General features: G+C 37.9%; 1 protein-coding gene across 1 annotated transcript in view; it reads right to left on the bottom strand.

The window, feature by feature from the left end:
• The window catches only part of DNAH8 (dynein axonemal heavy chain 8), a 283,834-nt gene that overhangs the window by 127,327 nt on the left and 136,031 nt on the right, over positions 1–20,476 (bottom strand). Inside the window, exons 45-56 of the mRNA XM_070245526.1 lie at positions 19,569–19,756; positions 17,102–17,188; positions 16,901–17,008; positions 15,905–16,039; positions 14,266–14,427; positions 12,006–12,252; positions 11,637–11,878; positions 11,408–11,548; positions 9,830–10,067; positions 4,782–4,924; positions 4,196–4,330; positions 3,630–3,752 (exon numbers count right to left, since the gene is read on the bottom strand). Of these exons, the coding sequence (XP_070101627.1) occupies positions 3,630–3,752; positions 4,196–4,330; positions 4,782–4,924; positions 9,830–10,067; positions 11,408–11,548; positions 11,637–11,878; positions 12,006–12,252; positions 14,266–14,427; positions 15,905–16,039; positions 16,901–17,008; positions 17,102–17,188; positions 19,569–19,756 (1,949 nt within the window). The remainder of the gene's footprint in view (positions 1–3,629; positions 3,753–4,195; positions 4,331–4,781; positions 4,925–9,829; positions 10,068–11,407; positions 11,549–11,636; positions 11,879–12,005; positions 12,253–14,265; positions 14,428–15,904; positions 16,040–16,900; positions 17,009–17,101; positions 17,189–19,568; positions 19,757–20,476) is intronic.

The following is a 20,476-nucleotide window of genomic DNA, read 5'->3' as shown; positions in this document are numbered from 1 at the left end:
ACCTGTCTGGATGATGGCACATACATCCTAGGCTTCAAGAAACAGCCACAGGTAATTTTTAAAGGGCAATGACCTAGCAAGCAAAGATACATACAGAAAACAAGACAGTTTGAACACGAACAAGAACTATTAAAACCACAAAGAGCAGAAACAGACCCACATAGACTTCACATGCTGGAATTAACAGACACAGATTTCAAAACAAGCATGCTCAACATATTTAAAGAGATAACAAATTTGAAAATATATGCAGAGAATAGGAAATTATAAAAAATGACAACATATTTGAAAGAAAAAAGAACCAAATGATAACTGGAATTAGAACTCAATGGATAATTTGACAATAGATTAGACAAAGCAGAGAAGAAAATTAGTGAAGTGGAGGACAGAGGGAGAAATTATCTAGAACATGAGCATTGGCGAGAGAAAAAGTTGGGATGCACAGAAGAGAATTACAGAAACACAGAGGGTACAGAAGAAAGTCTAATATACATTAGAGTCTGAGAAAAGTGGAAAGAAAGTGAGGGAGAAGTAATATTTGAAGAGATAAGGACTGGGAATTTTCTAGAAATGATGGAAGACACTAAACCACAGATTCACGAGTCCCAGTGAACCCCAAGCAAATAAATACAAATAAATCTACACCAAGGAACATTATTAAAAGAAGAAAAAATTGGGCCAGCCCTGGTGACCTAGCGGCTAAGTTCAGTATGCTCTATTTCAGTGGCCCAGGTTCATTCCCTGGGTGGGGACCTACACCACTCTGTTAGTGGCCATGCTGTGCTGGTGGCCCACATACTAAAAAATAGAGGAAGATGGCACAGATGTTAGCTCAGAGTGAATCTACCTCAGCAAAAAAAAAAAAAAAAAAAGAGAGAGAGAGACAGAAAACTTTATAAGAAAGTAAGGTAAAGAGAAGGTCTTAAAAGCAGCAAGTGAAAAAAGGCAGATTAACTTCAGAGGTGCAGTGATTAAGTGGTAGTTGACTTAACAGCAACAAGGAAAACAGAAGGCAGAAATAACATATTGGACGTGATGAAAGAAAATAACTGCCAAGTGATGGGCCGGCCCGGTGGCGCAGCGGTTAAGTTCGCACGTTCCGCTTCTCGGTGGCCCGGGGTTCGCTGGTTCGGATCCCGGGTGCGGACATGGCACTGCTTGGCAGCCATGCTGTGGTAGGCGTCCCACGTATAAACTAGAGGAAGATGGGCATGGATGTTAGCTCAGAGCCAGGCTTCCTCAGCAAAAAGAGGAGGACTGGCAGTAGTTAGCTGAGGGCTAATCTTCCTCCAAAAAAAAACAAAAAAAACAAAAAAAAAAAAGAAAATAACTGCCAAGTGAGATTCTTACATCCAGCAAAAATACCTTTCAAATAAAGAAGATGACATAAAGACATGTGCAGGCAAATAGAAATTAAGAATTAGTCATTAAAAAACCTTCTCTAAAGGAATTCATAAAAGCAGAAGGAACATGATACTAGATGGAAGACCTGAGAAGCAAGAATGAATAAAGAGCAAAGAAAGTGGTGAATATGTGGGTAATGCAAATAAAGAGTGAACACATAAAACAGTAAAAATAATGCCTCATGGGAGTTCTTTTTAAAAAGAGAGATATAGACTTAAAATATAAGTCAACAATAAAAAGATGTCAGGAGAGAGATAAAGGAAATTAAAGTGTCCAAATGTTATTGGATACGCAAGATGAGAATAAAAGGTTTGATTATCTTTATTTTTGATTTTCTGTGTATGCAGGATGTACTGTCTAGGGTTAGGTAACCAGTAGAACATAAAAACTCAGTATACTATATAGAGAGTAAACAAACAAAAGGAAAGAAATGAACTTCCTAGAGAAATAGGAAGAAAGCTGCAACACATCTACGCTCAGCTGAGGGCAAGGAAATGGAGGTGTCGGAGGTCCGGGAAAAAGAAGAAGGTTTGAAATAGCCATCTCACAGAGCAGGAGCCTGAATGGAAGTGTAGCAGAGGAGCAGACAGGACTAGGATGTAAAACATGAGACGTGCAGAATAACGGCTGGGCAGCACTAGGAGCTCAGCTGAGGTCCATGATCACAATTTTAAAGTGAAACTCAGATTGTGTGGGTTTCTCCAGGCAGTTTAGCTGCATAGGAACGGGTGGGTGGAGAGCAGGCAGAGAGTTTTAATGGGACTTTAACGTGGTTAAAGCTTTCATAAATGAGTAGAGGGTGTATACTCCAGTGATTATAATGAGGGATCATGGGAAAGGAAGTGAGGAAATGGAAGGTAGTTTCATGACGGCAGGAACAATGGGTGGTAGCGCCATCTGGAGTTCTGGTAGCAGAAGGAATGAGCTACAGAGAGTGGACATGACGATCAGAGAACAAAATGCTTGAAATTGAGATAATGAAGGGGTCACAGTTACCGATAATGCCAAGGTGCAGGGTATGACTGCATGAATGAGTAATTCAAACAGGGTGGAAGGCACGATCATCGGGAGGAGGCAAGGTGAAGGAACCCAGAGGCCAAGATCACGTAGATATTGGCATCCCTGAGAATTATGACAAGCAGGACCAGCTGCATAATTTGTGGGGCCCAAGGCAAAATGAAAACACAAGGCTCCTTGTTCAAAAATTGTTATTAAGAATTTAAAGACGGCTACGGCAGAGTACCGAACCGTGTGCAGGGCCCTTTGAAACGAGTTCCTGTGCGACAGCAAGGGTCACACAACCACGAAGCTGGCCCCGGGGACAGGGACACTGCTGGAGGGAGTGACAGTGATCCAGGAATTGAAATCTTCAGGGAAGGAAGGGGTGTGATCTGAGGGTCCAGGATGGCCGCAACAACAAGCGGAGTGTGGAGTCAGACTGAAAGGATTTTGGGGAGTAGGGAAACGAGAAGCAAGGAGGACATCTCCCTTGTCTCCGGGCCCAGGGCTTCAACTTGAGAAGTCTTCAACGAAAGCAGCGTCTTGAGTTTCCATTAGAGCAAGAAGGTGACGGGAAAGTTGAGAGAAGAAGTTGAATTTACAGGGCATTTCGTGGATGAACTACAGCTTCCGGGGGCACACTGGAAGGTCTCAGGAGTTGGGAGCACAGGAGATGGAGTCAGAGAAGGGCCACACAGAGCTGTCTGGGGATTGGTCTCAGGATGAGCTGGGACCTGGGGCTCCAGGTAGATGGTGTTGATGAGGCAGAGGAGACGGTGGCGGGAAGGAGGTGTTGGGGCTCTCACCGGGAACACACACAATTCTGGCATCAGTGAGGCTCTCTAATGGGGAGTGACTCTGCGGTGCAAAGGTGATCACAACTAGGACAGTGGTGGGTGGTAGAGTTATTGAAAAAAAGTGTTTTCTATCATCAAGTACCCTCAGAGAGAGTATGTAGAGTAAGAGGTAAGAGAGCAAGGATAAAACCCTAAGAAAAGGAAGAGAGGAGCCAGAAAGGGCCCTGAAATCAAGCAGCCGGAGACAGGAGGGCAATATTGCAGAAAAGTGCATAGGGATTTCAAGAAGGGAGAAAGTCAGCTATAACTGAGAAGTCCAAGAAGACTGAGAATTGTTACTAGGCTTCATAAGATGAAGATTATTGACCTCTTTATATATAACTAAAAATACTGATTAAATATCATCTACAGGAGATATTTTAGTCATACCTGATCTCCCCATTCATTAATCACAGGCATATTAATATCATCAATAAAGACTGTCATTTTTCTGCCTCCTGGTGGCCCATATGTGCTTCCCATACGTTTATCCACGTAGCTTTCAATTGTTCTCTACAGAAAAGGAAATGGTTTGTCTTATGCATTAGATTTCAATCCATATTACTAAAAACGATGAGCATGGTTTTCAGATAGAATAGAATTTATTTAATATGTATAAATATAATTATTAAAATATATATTGTGACATTTTTAAAAATAAGTAATTTAATCATTAATTTATAGGAAAAGAGATACACTGCAAAGTTCAGCTTCGGCCTCAATATTGGTCCTAAATATGCAATTTGCTTTTGGCTTCTATCTCAGCCTGAATGCCAACTGCAGTATCATTTCTTTTGAGATATATGTGTGTGTGTGTGTGTGTGCATATATATATATATATATATACACACATACGGGTAAATATACATAAATGTTTTATATGCATACACATTTTATTGTAACTATCACTTAAAATATTTACTATGCTTATTACTATGGCAAATGATGAGTTTTACCTGAAACATCATTGGTTCCGTGGCGGATGAAAAGTTCAGACTTTTGGATAACTGTACTTCAGGATCATATTTTTTCAAATAGGCCTTAATCATTACAGTTTTTGCAGTTCCCTGTTCTCCTGTGAGCAAAACAGCCTGCAATCACAGGACAACCACGTTGAAATGTGTCATAACGTGTTTAGTTTTAAATATTTTATGATTCTATTATTCTTTCATTCCATAGCTTAATACAACTACTCTTTAGAATTACACTTACATCAAAAAAATCCTAGTGGGATTAAAGATTTAAATGTAAACATATACTATAAAAGTACTGGAAGAAAATATGGGTGAGTATTCACATGACCATAGGAGTGTGGAAGGACTTTGTAAGTAGACATCCACTTTCCTTAGCAAGGTGGGCGTATGCAATTCAGGCGATACTGAGCTAAGTGTATCCTGGGACCTGGCGTTCATTTGTCAAACGTTTCCCTCAAATGACACTACTTCCACCCCTTGTGCTGGAATTTAATTTTTCTATCTGTAGTGTGTGAAAAGGGATGTTTCCTTCACGGTTTGCAATCACCTAAGAAACTAACAAGCTTACCTTATGTTGTTTTGCAATGGTGTCTATCAAAAAATTTGTTCTAACATTGTCAACATTTGGAACCAAAATTGATGAATATTCTGGGATACTGTCAGTTGGATAATAATATGGCTGAAGTTTCTTATTCCAGTGCTCCCAATCACCTATAAAATAAGCAAAAATTGATTTTAATAAAACTGCATTCTTCGAAAGTCGTCTTGGAAAACAAAAATGCAAGTGTTATAAACAATCAACAGAATCTCTTAAGTATTTAAAACATTTTCGTAAAATACGTAAACACGTCTGCTTATCTAACGTATGTGGCATTTGATAATTTAAATTTGTTTTGCCTCTTTGCAAAGTCAGTTTTTAAATTGCTAAATTTTTCACCTAGAGAGATCTGGCCTGAAATGGAATTAGAATCAGCTAGTGGTAAAACCAATGACGTGTTTAGTATCCGGTAGGAAATCCACATCGACTGAAAGCATGGGAAAGACCAAGAAAGCAATGACTGATGACTGTGAGAGATGGGAAAAACAAATGTGGCCCTAAACTTAGTGTAATAGAGAACCCAGACTCCTGACTTACTTACTGACTGATATTATTGCTGTAAAAATTATTATTACTACATTTCATCAATGCTAAGAAAAAAAATTTGTTTTTTTACAGAGAATTTTGTGGATGAATTGCAACTTCTCTGGAATTTAGCATTTTAGCATCTCTGGAATGCGCCTTACAATCTACGATGGCTTACAGTCGATCCATCACTGTTGGCTAGGCAAACTTGGTCAGAGATACTCAAATTGTTGCCATTTAAATTGAATTGCTTGCATTGTTGATATTGCATTGTTGAGTTTAACTGCTATTTTAAACGTCTTTAAAAAGATTATACTATGATTCAGGATTGTGCAAAAAAAAAGTTACTGTGTACACGAATGCATGGAAAGAGAGCAGAGGAGCACATATTTGAGCAGTAAAGCAAATATTCGTCACTGGAGGAATAACCTCAATTTCAAGTTTCCTTGCAAAAAATCACGTCATATGGTGAATGTATGTTTAACTTTTAGAAACTGGCAAACTATTTTCCAAAGTGGCTGTATCATTGTGTAATCTATGAGAGTCCCAGTTGTTCCACATCCTCGCCAATATTGGTATTATTAATATTTTTTAACTTTAGCCATTCTAGTAGCTGTATAATGATATCCCATTGTAGTTTTAATTTGCATTTCCCTGACGACCAATGACATTGAATACCTTTTCAAGAGCTTTTTTCACCATCCATATATCTTCTTTGGTGAAGCATCTACTTAAATTTATTGCCCATTTTTAAAAAAAAATTTAGATTGGCTGTCTACACATTACTGAACTGTTAAGAGTTATTTATGTATTCTGGATAAAGCTCTTTTATCAGTTATATACTTTTCAACTATTTCTCCCCATTTTGCAGACTTTTTTTCCTTTTTTCAAGGAAAGATTGGCCCTGAGCTAACGTCTGTTGCCAATCTCCCTCTTTTTTTTCCTTTTCCTCCCCAAAGTCCCAGTACACAGTTGTATATCCTGCTTGTAAGTCCTTCTAGTTCTTCCATGGGAGCTACCGTCACAACATGGCTACTGACAGACAGGTGGTGTGGTTCTGGGACCAGGACGTGAACCCAGGCCACCAAAGCAGTGAGTACCAAAACTTAACCACTAGCCCATCAGGGCTGGCTCAGCACTTTTTATTTTCTTAACAGCGACTTTTAAATAGCAAAAGATTTTAATTTTTATAAAGTCCAGTTTACCAATTTTTTCTTCTATGGTTTGGGCTTTTTTGATCCTATCTAAGAAATCTTTGTTTAACCCAATGACACAAATATTCTTTGCCTTCTTCTAGAAATTTTATAGTTTTAGCTTTTATGTTTAGGTTTATAACCTATTTTGAGCTAATTATTAAGATGAGTTTTGTGGATAGTGTGAGGTAAGAGTCAAAGCTCTTTTTTTTTTTTTTTTTTTTTAACATTTGCCTGATCTGTTGCTCTAGCACCGCTGGCTGAAAAGCCAGTCCTTTTCTCCACTGAATTACCTTGGCGTCTTTGTCAAAAATCAACTCGCCACATATGTGTGGGTCTATTTCTGAACTCTATGCTCCTTCGTTGATCTATATATATACCCTTCCACCAATACTACACTGTGCTGATTACTCTGGCTTTACTGTAAGCCTTGAAATTAGGTCACGCGAGTGCTCCAACTTTGTCTTTTAAAAACTGATTTGGTTATTCTAGGTTCTTTGCATTTCCATATAATTTTAGAATCCATTTCTAACTTTCAACAACAAAAAAGCCTATTGAGATTTTCACTATGATGCCCTGAATCTGTATATCAATTTGCAAAGAAATAACATCTTAACAATATCAAGTTTTCTGGTCCATAAACATGATCTCTCTCTCCATTTATTTAGGGCTTCATTAATTTCTCTCAGTACAGTTTTGTGGTTTTCAGTATACAGATCTTACACATATTTTGTTAAATTTATCCCTAAGTATTTTACTTTTGGGATGCTATTTTAAATGGTATTTTAAAATCTCAATTTCCAGTTGTTTGTTGTGAGCATAGAAAAATACGGCTTATTATTACATATTGTTCTTTCATCCTGTGACCTTGCTAAATTCATTTACTAGTTCTAATAACTTTTTTAAGGATTCTACGTATGGTCATATCATCTGCAAATAAAGAGAGATTTACTTGTTCTTTTCCAATTTGTAGGTATTTATTTATTTGTTTGTTTGTTTACTACATTATTGCACTGTCTATAATCTCTAATACAATGCTGAATAGAAGTGATAAGAAATGTATCCAGAATTTGAAATATGAAGTACATCTGAAAAAAAGAAAAATTAAAAAAAAAAAAGAAGTGATAAGAAAGAATATCCTTGTGTTGTTCTTAATCTTGGTAAGTATTTAGTCTTTCACCATTAAGTGTATTGTTAGCTTTTTTGTAGATGCCCTTTATCAGAATGATAAAGCTCCTGTTCCTAGTTTACTGTGAGTTTCATCATGAAAGGATGTTAAATTTTGCCAAATGCTTCTTCTGCATCTATTTAGATGACTGTATGGTTTGTTTGGGTTTTAGTCTGTTAATATGGTGAATTATATTGATTGGTTTTCAAATGTCAATCCAACCTTCCATTCCTAGAATAAATGCCCACTTGGAATTAACATATTATCCCTTTTATATACTATTGGATTTAATTTGTTAAAATTTTATTAGGAAATTTATGTCAATGTGCCTGAGGAATACTAATCTATATAAAGCTTCCTTTTCTTGTAATGTCTTTCTCTGGTTTTAGTACCTGGATAATACCATCATACAATGGGCTGGGAAGTGTTTCTTCCTTATACATTTTATATACTTTGGAAGAGTTTGTAGAATTGGTATTATTTCTTCCTGAAGTATTTGGTAGAATTCACCAGTGAAGTCACCTAAGCCTGGAGTTTTCTTTGTGAAGGTTTTAATTAGAAACTCAATTTTTTTTACTAGATATAGGGTTATTTAGGATATCTATTTCTTCTTGATGAAGTTTGGTAGTTTTTATCTTTCGAGGAATTTGTTCACTTCATCTACATTGTCAAATGTATTTTTCACAATGTTGTTTCTAATATTCATTCTTATTTTTAATGTCTGTAGGATCTGTAGTGATGTTTCCTCTTTCATTCTGGACAATGCTAATTTATGTCTTCTTTTTTTTCTTGATATCTCTGATGAGAGATTTATCAAATTTATTGATCTCTTCAAAGAACTATCTTTCGGTTGGCTCTGGATTCAAAAGGAATTCATATCTAGATTTAAGGATACATTTAATTGCTAGTTTACTTTTGGAGTTAGAGCTCCCTTTTATCACTCCACATTTTTAATACATCTAATCACTTGCTGTAGAATTATTGGTCAATCTGTTAAAGATGGCCAGCAGAAAAATTCATTTACCTCACTCTCTTTATAAAGGTGCTTTAAAACACAAACTTTCACTTAATCCCCATTTTCAGCATGATTCTCATACTCTTCAAATGCGCCTGGTGTCCCCTAAGTCTACGCAACCCTGTGTTTTACAATCTTCAAACAATAATTCTTTGGCCAGTGTGAGGTAGGTACAGTTGTCTAGCAGCCTGGCTTTGGAAAGAGGACCTGGAGGTCTGTTTCTTAAACAGACTTACAAGCATCCCTCTGGTTTTCACCTCCACCTTCACCCCAGTTTCCGATGCCTGAACCCTTTGAAGGCTCTGTGGCGTACACTACATTGCTTCTCAACTCTTCCCTCTGCCGGTTTAGGGCTTCCCTTTGCCTAGTGTGCTAAATCAGTTGCCACTTACTTTTCTGCTCTCTTGCATTCAAAATGTCATCATTACTGTCTATTCTCCTGTTGTATTTACCCTTTTGATTTATGCATTAAAACAAAAAAAATACTTTTGCTGTTTTGGGGGTTTAGGAAGAATCAGGGGTAAATACAGTTTTTAGGAAGGATACTTTTTCTTCTCTGGAACTTAGAAAAAATGGGAGGTTGGCTCTGGATAAAGGCACCATGCTCACGGGCATTTCTTTTGGTGAGAGGTGAGCTGGGCCCTGCCACACACGGGAGGCTGGGGGCTGAGGTGACAGCACTGGACCTGGCTGAGTCTGCTACATGTAAGTAGGATACCATCTGCTTGGTTCATTCTCTACTTATTCTGACATTTCCCACAGGGAAGTTGTGAGACTGCTCTGTTATGCGCATTACCGTGCTTTGCATCATGAAACGTCTGTGTTCTCTACACTGCTACCTTTCCTCTTCAGGCATTACAAAGTAGGCGAGGCAAGAGGTATTGCTAGCTTATGTATGTCACTTAGGCCACTCTAAAAGGAGAAGTCAAGAGTCCCTATATCAGTTTCTGACGTAGCCAATATGGAAAATTCTACTATTCTTTGCATATATAGCCTTTAAAAATGGTATTAGCAATTATGTTATTCATAACTGGTTTAATATTTGTCCACAGAAGAGTTTACATTCTTCCCACTTAAAAAATGTCATTTCATTTCAAGTGTAAGTCACTGTGCTTACCATAATCTGTAACATAAAACTCATACATGGTTTGATTTGTGCCTTTAGGTATTTGCGGCAAATCTAACTTGCTTTCATGATTTCGTAAAAAGCCTTCAAGCTTGTCTCTGCTTTCCAATTCCAGAAGGGCTCCTAAACTCCACATTAGGCCAAACACAAATAATTTATGAAGATGTTCGACACATGAAATACCACCTTCTTCTTTGGAGGGAATCAAACCTTCCAGGAGATTGAGAGACTGAAAATATTTGAAACATAATAAAATAAATCTTTATATTTAAATTTTTTATACAAAAATTTTAAAATAATAATAAATGTAAATGAAGGAGGGAAAGAGAGAAGAAAAAAAATATATCCAGATACTGCTTGATCACTGTCCTAGAGCCAACAGCATTTAGAAGAAAGGCCATCTGTTTAGAAGGGCTGCAGGGTCTCGCAGTAAAGGATGCTAACCTGGGAATCTGGAGGTGTGGTTTCTACCCCCAGCTCACGCCACTAATCTCTCTGAGTCTCAGTTTCCTGATCTGAAAAGAAGAAGGCCTACACTAAGAAAGTTTCTGGTTCTAAGGTTTGGTTACTCCAAATTTTCTAGATCAAAGATTTTAGTTCTTTCTAACGATTTTGCAGGGCTCAGCAAACTGTGGTCCCAGGGGTCAGCCACCTGTTTGGCAAATAAAGTTTTAATGAAACACAGTAACATTCACATACGCATTGAGCCTGGCTGCTTTTACAATATAACAGCAGAGCTGCGTGGTTGAGACAGAGAATTATGCAAAGCTGAAAATATTTACTATCTTTCCTTTAAAAAAATGTGTGCCAACCCCCATCAGAAAGAAATCCATCTAGGGTAAGACAACCTCAGTTTTTAAAAACAAAATTATTTCAAGATAAGATTTTTACTTATATAATGCAGTTTAAAGTAATCACTAAACAATTCATTGATTTGGGCCTTATGTATTATTCCTAACCTACCCACCCTCACTGATGGACAGCACTTACACTAAGAGAATCCAAACCCTAGAATGGATAATGAGAAATCACCTATTCACTAGAATCGGGAGAGCCTTTAAAAATCTATGATTACTTCTGTTTTTTCCAAAGACTAATAAGGAAAACTGAGTATAAGAAAAAAACTACCAACTACTCAGAGAATTGCTTAAAGTTTTCCCTATCTGATATTTATTAAACCTGCAAAGCCAAGATTGCCATCCAAGTTTTCCTGACGGCCACCAGCCCCTTTCTGTATGTTTCCGTAGAACTGCCAGCTTTATTTGTTCTGTCTACTCTCATTATTGAATGCACTTTCTGGGAAGGTGGCTAAGCTTAACGGTGGGAAAGACAGTTCATTTCTCTGCCCCTGACAACAGCCCTCTGGGAAGTGAAAATAATAAAGAGACGGCAGTAAGAGCATTAATGAGATCTTTAATAGAAATCAAACTTCTCAGAGCTTTCATAGCCACATCATAAGAAGATTTCTGTGGACTGCACGAATTTTCTATTTCAGATGCCCCTAAGCTGCAACTAAGTTGAAACAAATACCTCAAGTGTAAGTAGTGAATGCACAAACAAAAATCTTACTTGCATAATGTAGTTGCACTCTAAGAGCTGCATTTTTGGATGGAGGTTTAGTTTCATAAATGTATATGCATCTTCAAATATTTTATCATACAGAGCTAGGAACAGTGAACCCTCCTGTGTAGTACGCTTCTTCAGCCAAGCCTGCAGCAAAGAAACAGAATCTCTGTCTGTTAAGAAAGTGAACCATGGAAAGATGCTGAGCCTGCTTCTGCAGGTCTCTCATCCTCACCTGTAATATGGGCCTCCAGCTGAGGGCAGAGCTGCTGATGTAAACCATGCCCATCCTCGACACCGTGGCAGGAGAGGCGTTCTCGATATTGTGGACTTCAAACAAAAGCTTACAACTAGGGGCCATGGGGATGCGATCTCCATTAGCCAACGTGAGAGTTTTATTGTCGTCCAACACAGAATTTAAGTTCTCGATCCAAATGGCATCTACAGGGCCGTCTAAAATAAGGAAAATATTTTCACCTGCAAACAATTAAAACAGAAAATCACTTTTCACTTGCAAATAATTAAAGCAGAAAATTCAACAAATAATTGCGTTATTCATAAACTGGCAGGAATAAAATAATCCCAAAGGAGAGTTTATGTATACCTTTTTTAGCTTTTAACGTTTTTCTCCACAGTGTAGAAAAAATCCCATCTGTCCAGTCATTGGTAGCAGTGTCCAGTCTGCCAAACATCTGTGGCGCGGTAATAGCTTTTGGATTCATTCGCATTTCTCTGTGAGGCCTTCCGCACTCTGTTAATGCCTTCATCAGGATTGTTATAACGGTCGTCTTCCCGGAACCACTGGGTCCAAGAGTCATCAAGCCGTGACGTACCAGTGATGTCTCGTATAACTAGGCAATGAGACAATCAATTGAAAAACGTAACTGATGAGTCTTTTGCTGACATTCATAGAAGTAGGGTGCTGATATTTAGAAGGCTTTCAATAAGCACTTCATTAAAGTAACTAGCTCACTATTTAAAAGATGAGAAAATGTAAAAAGATGTTTTTTGTTTTACCTGATGTGGATAGCAGATTAGCACCACCTTATAAAAATGATATAAGTAATAAAGTAATGACGTTTTGGAACTTGAATTACATCTTGGAAATAATTAATTCAGGATTTAGTTTTTGCTTCTCAAACTACTATTCCTTGTGATTTGGGTTTGCTGATACACAACCAGCAATTTTTCCACTTTCTCTGCATGCAATGTGATGATATTGCCCCCTGGTGGTGGAAAGCAGCCACACAAACAATCATGGTGAAGATCCAAGCTACACACCTGCCTTGTGGTTCCCCAGAAGCACAATTTGAGATGAGGATTCCTGTGCAAGTGATTTATTCAGGGAATGCTCGCAGGAGAAAATGATAAGGGAGTGGGGGAAGTGGGACAGGAGAGGGGAGAAGCCAAGCAAGGCGTGACTGAGGACAAAATTCTGCAGAGGGCAGACTTAAGACTGGTCCTGAAGGGCACTCTGGAAAGTAAGTTACAGCTCAGTGTTTGTTCCACCTGGAGGCAGGGGAGCTTGACCTTCCTACTCCATCATCCGTCAGTCCTTAAGTAAGGAGAGATTGGTTTGGGGGGTGGGTGGGAAATAAACTCCCAGGCACGGCACTGCCTGCAATTCGGGGCTGCCAACCCAAGTGGCTTCCATCCTTCTGAAGGGAGTGGTGAACGTGTGTATGAGGGTCACATGGAAGCTGGGGAAGGGGCACAGAGAAATGGTGAAAGACACTCAAGGAGACATCCTAGAACGTGGACAGTGTCTACTGTAACATCCCATCTTTTGTTTCCTTAATAAATATAAGAGGTCAAAGGCCTTACAGCTGATCAGAGGTAGAATTTGAGTTATTCTCCTAAAATTTTAGATAGAAATTTATTACTACTGTAACCCATAGTTTAAAAGAAACAAAGCACTAGCCGTAACATTATTTTAAAGACTAATGTTATTGACATCTAAAAAGAACACAATATTCTAGTCCCCCACTCATTCAGATGGCTAGGATTTTAGTACTCAGTATACTATATGCATATATAAAAAATGATGTTTTACCAGAAATTAAAAAAAATTACATGGTTTCCAATACATGGATGATGAAAAATACTTAAACTTTTAAACTTTATTTCCTTGTAAGATTTGGATATGTCTCATATATTTGCACTTCTTATAATCTGGCAAGAACAGTAAGTTGAAAAAAGAATTGTTATTTTTCAAACGCAGTTTTTAACTCTCTCCACAGTTTCAGTTCCTTCATTTTCCAAAAGCCCTGGAAAATACCCCCAAAGCATCAACCTCACAGAGATTTAATACTTTGTGTCTGCTACAGCTTCTCGACTCTGCTAATGAAGTGGTTGGGTGGTTGTCACAAGAATGAAATGTGATGGACAGAAAGACACTGAGAGACACAGGCAAAGGATTCAAGTCGTAGAGTAGGTGTGAACATGTTCACACACACAAAGCAGGAGCAAAGTAACACTGCCAGATTCCTAGGGCTCCATGCCCTGCGAAGGTGCCCAGCCATGGGTGAGACTGCCAGATCAGCACAAGAAGTCAGCTGGATCATTCCATCTCCCTGGATTTTCATAACCTACTATCCCCTGCTAACCATTCTTGAGTTTCTGGTTACCATCCAACCTTCTCACGGTATAAGTAACCTCAGTAAATTACTGTGAGGCAGGGTAAACCCATCCATCCCTCTAGGACCAACACATCCCCCTGAGGACTCTTCTTGAAATGATGTATTTTAACTCAGTTTCAACATTTACATCAAGTAAGACCAATATCATGAGTTCTTCTCCTCAAATGGAAATCTTGAACAATGCACACTTACTGTCATACTGATAATAGATTAAAATTTCTTTACCTGCACAAGTTTGAGATTCCAGGGTGGATGGTTAATCAAACCTTCTATCTGAACCTGGTTGGCTACTGCAGCTTGTAGTTCCACATAAGTATTACTATCCAGTTGTAATCCGGGAAACAGGTCATTGATTAAGCTGAGGAACAGGGGTTCATCTTCATCAACCTAAGATGGCATCGATTAAATTCACTTAGTCAACAAATATTTATCAACCAGCTAGGAAGCACATAGCTCTTATCATTTCATGCCCAGAGAATCATTTACTACTCTTCTAACCAGAATTGTACCCTCTAGTACTTTCTCCCTGAATACCACCACCAAATCCACATTACCAACATCATTGCACCCAAAGTTCCTTGGCATTCAATGTGTTTTATAATCTACCGCTCCAAGGTTTGATCTCATTACTTTATCATATGAATGCTTTTCTTCTCAGAGACAGATATACACATCAGTCTTAAAAACAAGCAATTAATAGTCCCAACCCCATAAGAATAGAATATTAATATTTTGTTTAAATAAGGAAAAAGTCCATAACCTTGCGTGACTGGCTCATCCAACACTGGCTCGAAAACCATCAGAGCAGAGTTCTGCCTTTCTTATAAACAGTAGGTTTGAGTAAAGTGACTCTAATCCTTATTTGCTATGTCTTGAATGCTAGATCACCCCATTTCCAACTGCTGACCCCTTCTGATTTCTCCTTACTCTCCAGGGCTCCCCTGATGCATTCTGGAATTCTTGTCTAGGAGTTTCAAGAATATTACGATCTAACGGAGGCAGTGAAGGACACTGAGCAGAGGACGTGGCATCAGAACGTCATGTAGATTTTTATTCCTGCTTCTCCACTGTGACTGTGGATGAGCTCTCTAAACTCTCTGAGTCTCTGTTCCCTCATAAGTAAAATGACAATGAGCACACAAGCCATCCATATCCCACAGGGTTGCTCTGAGACTCAAACAAGACAACACCCTGACAAGGCTTTGTAATAGTATGGAAATACAAAGATGTTAATTGTTCATTTTTCTAACTAGAGTATGAGCTTCCTAAGAAGCATTTCTTCCTCAACCTGGTACTCCCAGGGCATGGACACAATACACAGCATATAGAACCCTTGAATAAATACCACATGAACCTGTCCATCAGCTAGTTCAAAACAACCCGGCCATAAAGGTGACAAGCACGAAAGCCATGAAATAGCTATTATAATCTCCAAGGCAAACTTTCAACGTATTTTTGGAAAGTAGAAATGGTGCTGACATTTGGGGACACACATAGCTGAGACAAGCTAGTCAAATACAGAGAAAGCAAAAAGTTCTCATGATTCTCTGTGAATCCAGATTTTGATGCTTAGTATTTCTCTTACGTTATGGATAATGGTGAAGGATTGGACTAAAGTTTGGGGGCTGAAGGCTGTTTTACAGCACACAACTGATAAGGAGATGCATTTCTAGGCCATGGTGGTCAAATAAAGCCACGGAGTTTTTTTCCTTCTTCTGGAAGCACAGTGGTAGCTTCGCACACCTATTCTCCCTGCAATTATTAATCTCACGGCATAACGTGAGCCAACTCCCCTTTCTCAGCTGAATAGAAAGAAACCAGGTCAAAATCCTGAAAGAGGAGTGAGTTCAGAGAAAAAAGATACCAATTTAGAAAGGTTCATATCTCTTAGTCCTCTCATGACGGTGCTTAATTCACTATCTTCTGGTCTGGCTCTTTTTTGAGATCCAAGTGTCCTCAATACAGACAGAATATTTCTCAACCCAAAGTCATAATGAACCTAAAATGAGAAAAAAGATTATTTAGTTGAAAAACTCTAAATGCAGATATCCTGTATACATAGATATTCTGATACTTAGACTGCAGTTTTAGAGCGGCTGAGCTGCAAAGTTTTACTAGCTCAATTCTCCCGCCTTTCCTTTGACTGAAAAGTGACCCTTCCATTGGGAAGATGAAGCTGTACGATACAGCGTTCACACTTAAAGTATCTTTTGAGAATAAGACTGTCTGATACAGTCTGAGAGGCAAATAGATTTAAAATGCATAACTAACAAGTTATATACTATGTGATTCTATTTATATAACATTCTTGAAATAACAAAACTATAAAGATAGAGAAAAGATTAGTGGCTGCAAGGCGTTAGAGATTTGGGAGAGAGGTGGGGGTGGCTATAAAGGGGCAGCAGGAGGGAACCATATGGTGATAGACAGTTCTATATGTTGGTTGTGGTGACAGTTACATGAATCTACACATGGCACAACTGCACAGAACTACACACACACACACAAGTGCATATACAATCGATGACATCTCAGTAAACTCTGTGCATTGTACCAATGTCAGTTTTCTGGTTTTGTTATTGTGCTACAGTTATAAGATGTCAACATTGCAGGAAGCACAGTGAAGAATACACGGGACCTCCTCATATATTTCTTTGCAACTTCCTGTGGATCTGTAATCATTTCAGAATAAAAAGGTTTTAAAAATACATAACCAATAGGTCAAATTAATTATAAATATATTTTAGAAAAGAGGCAATGAGATTTTTTTTTAACTCACTGATTATCATTTATTAAGGCAAAACTACAAAGTAAAAAATCAAGTTCTATAGCTAGGGGAAAAATAGATATAAAAAGTTACCTGCTTAGTAAGCTGCTCTTCACAGAGTTTGTAAAGAACATAAAACTTTTGAGCCAAGATAACATTTTCAAGAAAACCGCAGCTTGCAAGTTTAACTCGCATAATGATCTGAAAATTAAGACAGTGAGATTTTTCAACCATTTTAGTGAAAAACAGGTAAAGAACATAAACAGTATTATGCTTTTAAATCCTGAGGCTTACCTGTCTATCAGGAACCATCATAGCAACAGTTCTAAATTGAATTTTTAGGTTTTCTGGTAGTTCCTGGCGCCCAGCATATCCAGGGTTCTAAAAGTTAAAAATATTTAATATTTAATTGTTGATATAATTTTAATTTCATGAATACAAATACATTTCAAACCCCTAGTTCAGATTCTAAGGTAGTACTGAAAAACATTAGATTCATAAAACATCCCTCTTTTCTCAGAAATGTGTATTGGACCATGTATATTTATTAACGTCACACCACTCCTTCTTACATATTTCCATTTTCATTTTACTAATAAAGTCACACATACACACACACCACTTTGTGTAGCAAAAATTAAGCATATGTGTATCTACTGGTTAAGAAAATAGCAAAGAAAATGAAAGAAAAGAAAAGAAAACTGAATAAATACTGGGATAGTTATGACCTAAAGTATGTTATCGAAAGAGAAAGAAAATTCAGCATTTCATATTGATCAGTTTACTTAGGTGATTTTTATTTTATCTCTTCAATTATTCTTTGCAGTCAGAATTATAGAGCTCTTTGGCTGACAAAATACCATTAAAAAAAAACCATGGGGGTGAAGGGAAATAGGAATATGATGAGAAAAATATTGAAAAGGTCAAAAGTAGAGGTGGAAAGGAAGCCAAGGCATAGTAAGTAACAATAGGCTGAGGATACGTCAGAGCCAAAAGTCCAAAGGGAAAGTTACGGTTCAAAGACAAGGAAGGCAAAGAGGGGTCAGTTATTTTAGGAATGTGCATTAAGAAACCTTCAACCCCCACATATTTACTGGGCACTATCAATAGGCCAGATACCCTGTGAGGCGCTGGGAATACAGAGATCACTGGTTACCTCTCAACACTCCTTCTCTTCTGCTTAACCTAGCCACAGAACCCCAAGGCAAGCTGGGTGCATCACCACCCAGATTAAAAACTACATTTCCCAGCCTGCCTTGCAGCTGGTGTGATTAAATTTTACACAGTGAGATACAAACGGACACATGGTAAAAAATATCCTTTTATATTTGTTTGAAGGGAGTTGATTCAATCAATTGACTGCAGCAAAACAGAGATGCTTCTGTAGCATCTTTGGTCATAAGGTGACCGTGAAGATGAAAAACGGTTCAGTAGAAACCTAGAAGGATCTTAAGGGAATAAATCCTTACGTATTAAGCCACTGTTTGGCATGTCTCAGTTATTCACAGCCTAATGCAATATCTAATTGATATTTCCAACATTCTTACTTCAGGGAGAATGTTAAACTCCTTTTATATTCTTCTAGACCATAGCATCACACTGAGTAAATTTCTTCACCCCATTTCCTCAGTTATAACTGACCACTACTGGATTATTATCATTTATCCCCAACTGCTTTACCGGATATTCGCTTATAATAAAGCTTATCAGAAACTTTCCCAATTTGCTTCCTATAATTTATCTTCGTCCACTGGAACTCTTAAAACTCAGAGTACTTTGTATTATCTTGAAATTTAGAGATTTAACTGTACAGAGAACATATAAAAACATTAAAACTGGTTTAACGTTAATTTCACTGCTCCAATTCATAGGAAATTCTATTTATTCATGCCTTCGGTTTTCTATCTTTACAACACTGTATCTCAAAGCTCTGCCCCCAATCACATGGTAACTGAATTTGTTACAGTTCTTTGGTATAGAACCTTGATGAATTATTTTGGAGATATTAAATCACTTCCATCATCCTTTATTAAGTGTCAGAGAAAACCCAAGAAAAAACCTAAAGATTAAGTAGTTAGGTTTTGATGTTACACAGATAGTAACGTCTTTCTCTAACTGGGTGTGTGACTTGAGCAAGTTTTTAAATCTCCCTGAGTCTTGGGCACCTCAGTTATAAAATACCCAGCATACAAAATACAGTACAGGGCTGCACTTCCCCACCCCCTTAAAGTTAGGCGTGGACATAGAAATTGCTTTAACCAATGACTTCTGACCTGTGTCACTTCTGGACAGAAACTCTAAGAACCAGAGCAAAATTCTTCATGTTGTCTTTTTCCTTTGCTACAGCAACCAGCAGTGATCAAGATAGTACCAGAGTAAGGATCATAGAAAGCCAACCCTGCCCTCTCCACCCACAACAGACATGTGGTGTGAGGGAGAAATAAATTTCTGTGGTTTTAAGCCACTAAGACTTGGGGATTGTTTGTTACTGCAGCTATCCTGTCTGATACAATACACATAACACTAAACCCGGCACCTTACACATAATAAGTGCTCAATAAACAGTAGCTATCATTATCATGAACATACCACCATTTTATCTTTTGTCTGGGATACTTTTACTACTCAAAAAAACATAATTCAATAAGTGAGAATAGCTCATGACCTCTGGACAGTCAGTCATTTACCCACTAATATATGCTTTCTTTTATTTAAGTCTGTAATAATTAAATCAAATTGCATTTAAAGCCTATGTTCTCACCATTGTCAAGAAGATTCCAAATTCTGGGTTTAAATCAACACAATCACCATCAGAAAAAATGAACTGTTTTTTTCTCTCTTTTCTTGCTGTCAAAACGATATAAATTTGTTGGGCTGCTACTGATAAGACAGGCAACTCAATTCTGTTAAACTCATCAAAACAACCCCAAGAACCTGACTGTGCAAGACCTGGTATGAAAAACAGAAAATGTGAAAAATTAATAGTTTACAAGATACCTTCCTGATAGCAATCATTTCTCCAAAGTGCTCCCAAACAATGATAAATTGAAACACCATTTATATACAGTCTGTTTGGCTGTTTATAAAGACATATTTAACTCCAGTGAGAAAGAGAGGTTTAATTATTTATACTTCATCACCAAAACAATGAAAATAGTATATTGCTAAAATGAAAGTGGAGACATGTCTTTACGCCCAGAGATGCTGAAGCTTGATAAAATTTCATTCAGTCTGGAAGCGCCACCTCCAGTGGGGATGAGGATGGAAGGAGCTGTAACATTTTGGGGAAACTGGCAAAATAAGGGATGCCCTGTCTGGCACAGATCACTCTGTTCCTTTTGTGTTGCAATGAGTTAAAAATATCAAGACGCTGGGTGAGACAGAGAATGGCCAGGGAGATTTTTATTTTTTCTTTATAAAATCCAGCACAGAGAGACACCTGGATATCATGAACATTGCTCCTGTCTAGTCTCTAAGGAGGAAAACTTTCATTATCTTCAGCTGCACAAAATGCTCTTCTTTCTTTTATTACTGCCCCCTGCCCCCACCCCCACCCGCCGCCTTCCACTTTTTCTTCTCTCTCCTTTGGGAATTTCCATTATACGGATGTTGGAACTTATATATCCATCCCTAAGACCCTTAAGTTTTTCTGTCAAACTTTCCATTTCC

Source organism: Equus caballus, chromosome 20, assembly GCF_041296265.1.
Source record: "Equus caballus isolate H_3958 breed thoroughbred chromosome 20, TB-T2T, whole genome shotgun sequence".
Classification (NCBI taxonomy): Eukaryota; Metazoa; Chordata; class Mammalia; order Perissodactyla; family Equidae; genus Equus; species Equus caballus.
The sequence above is the reverse complement of the archived record's forward strand: the minus strand, read 5'-3'. Positions and strand labels throughout refer to the sequence as shown.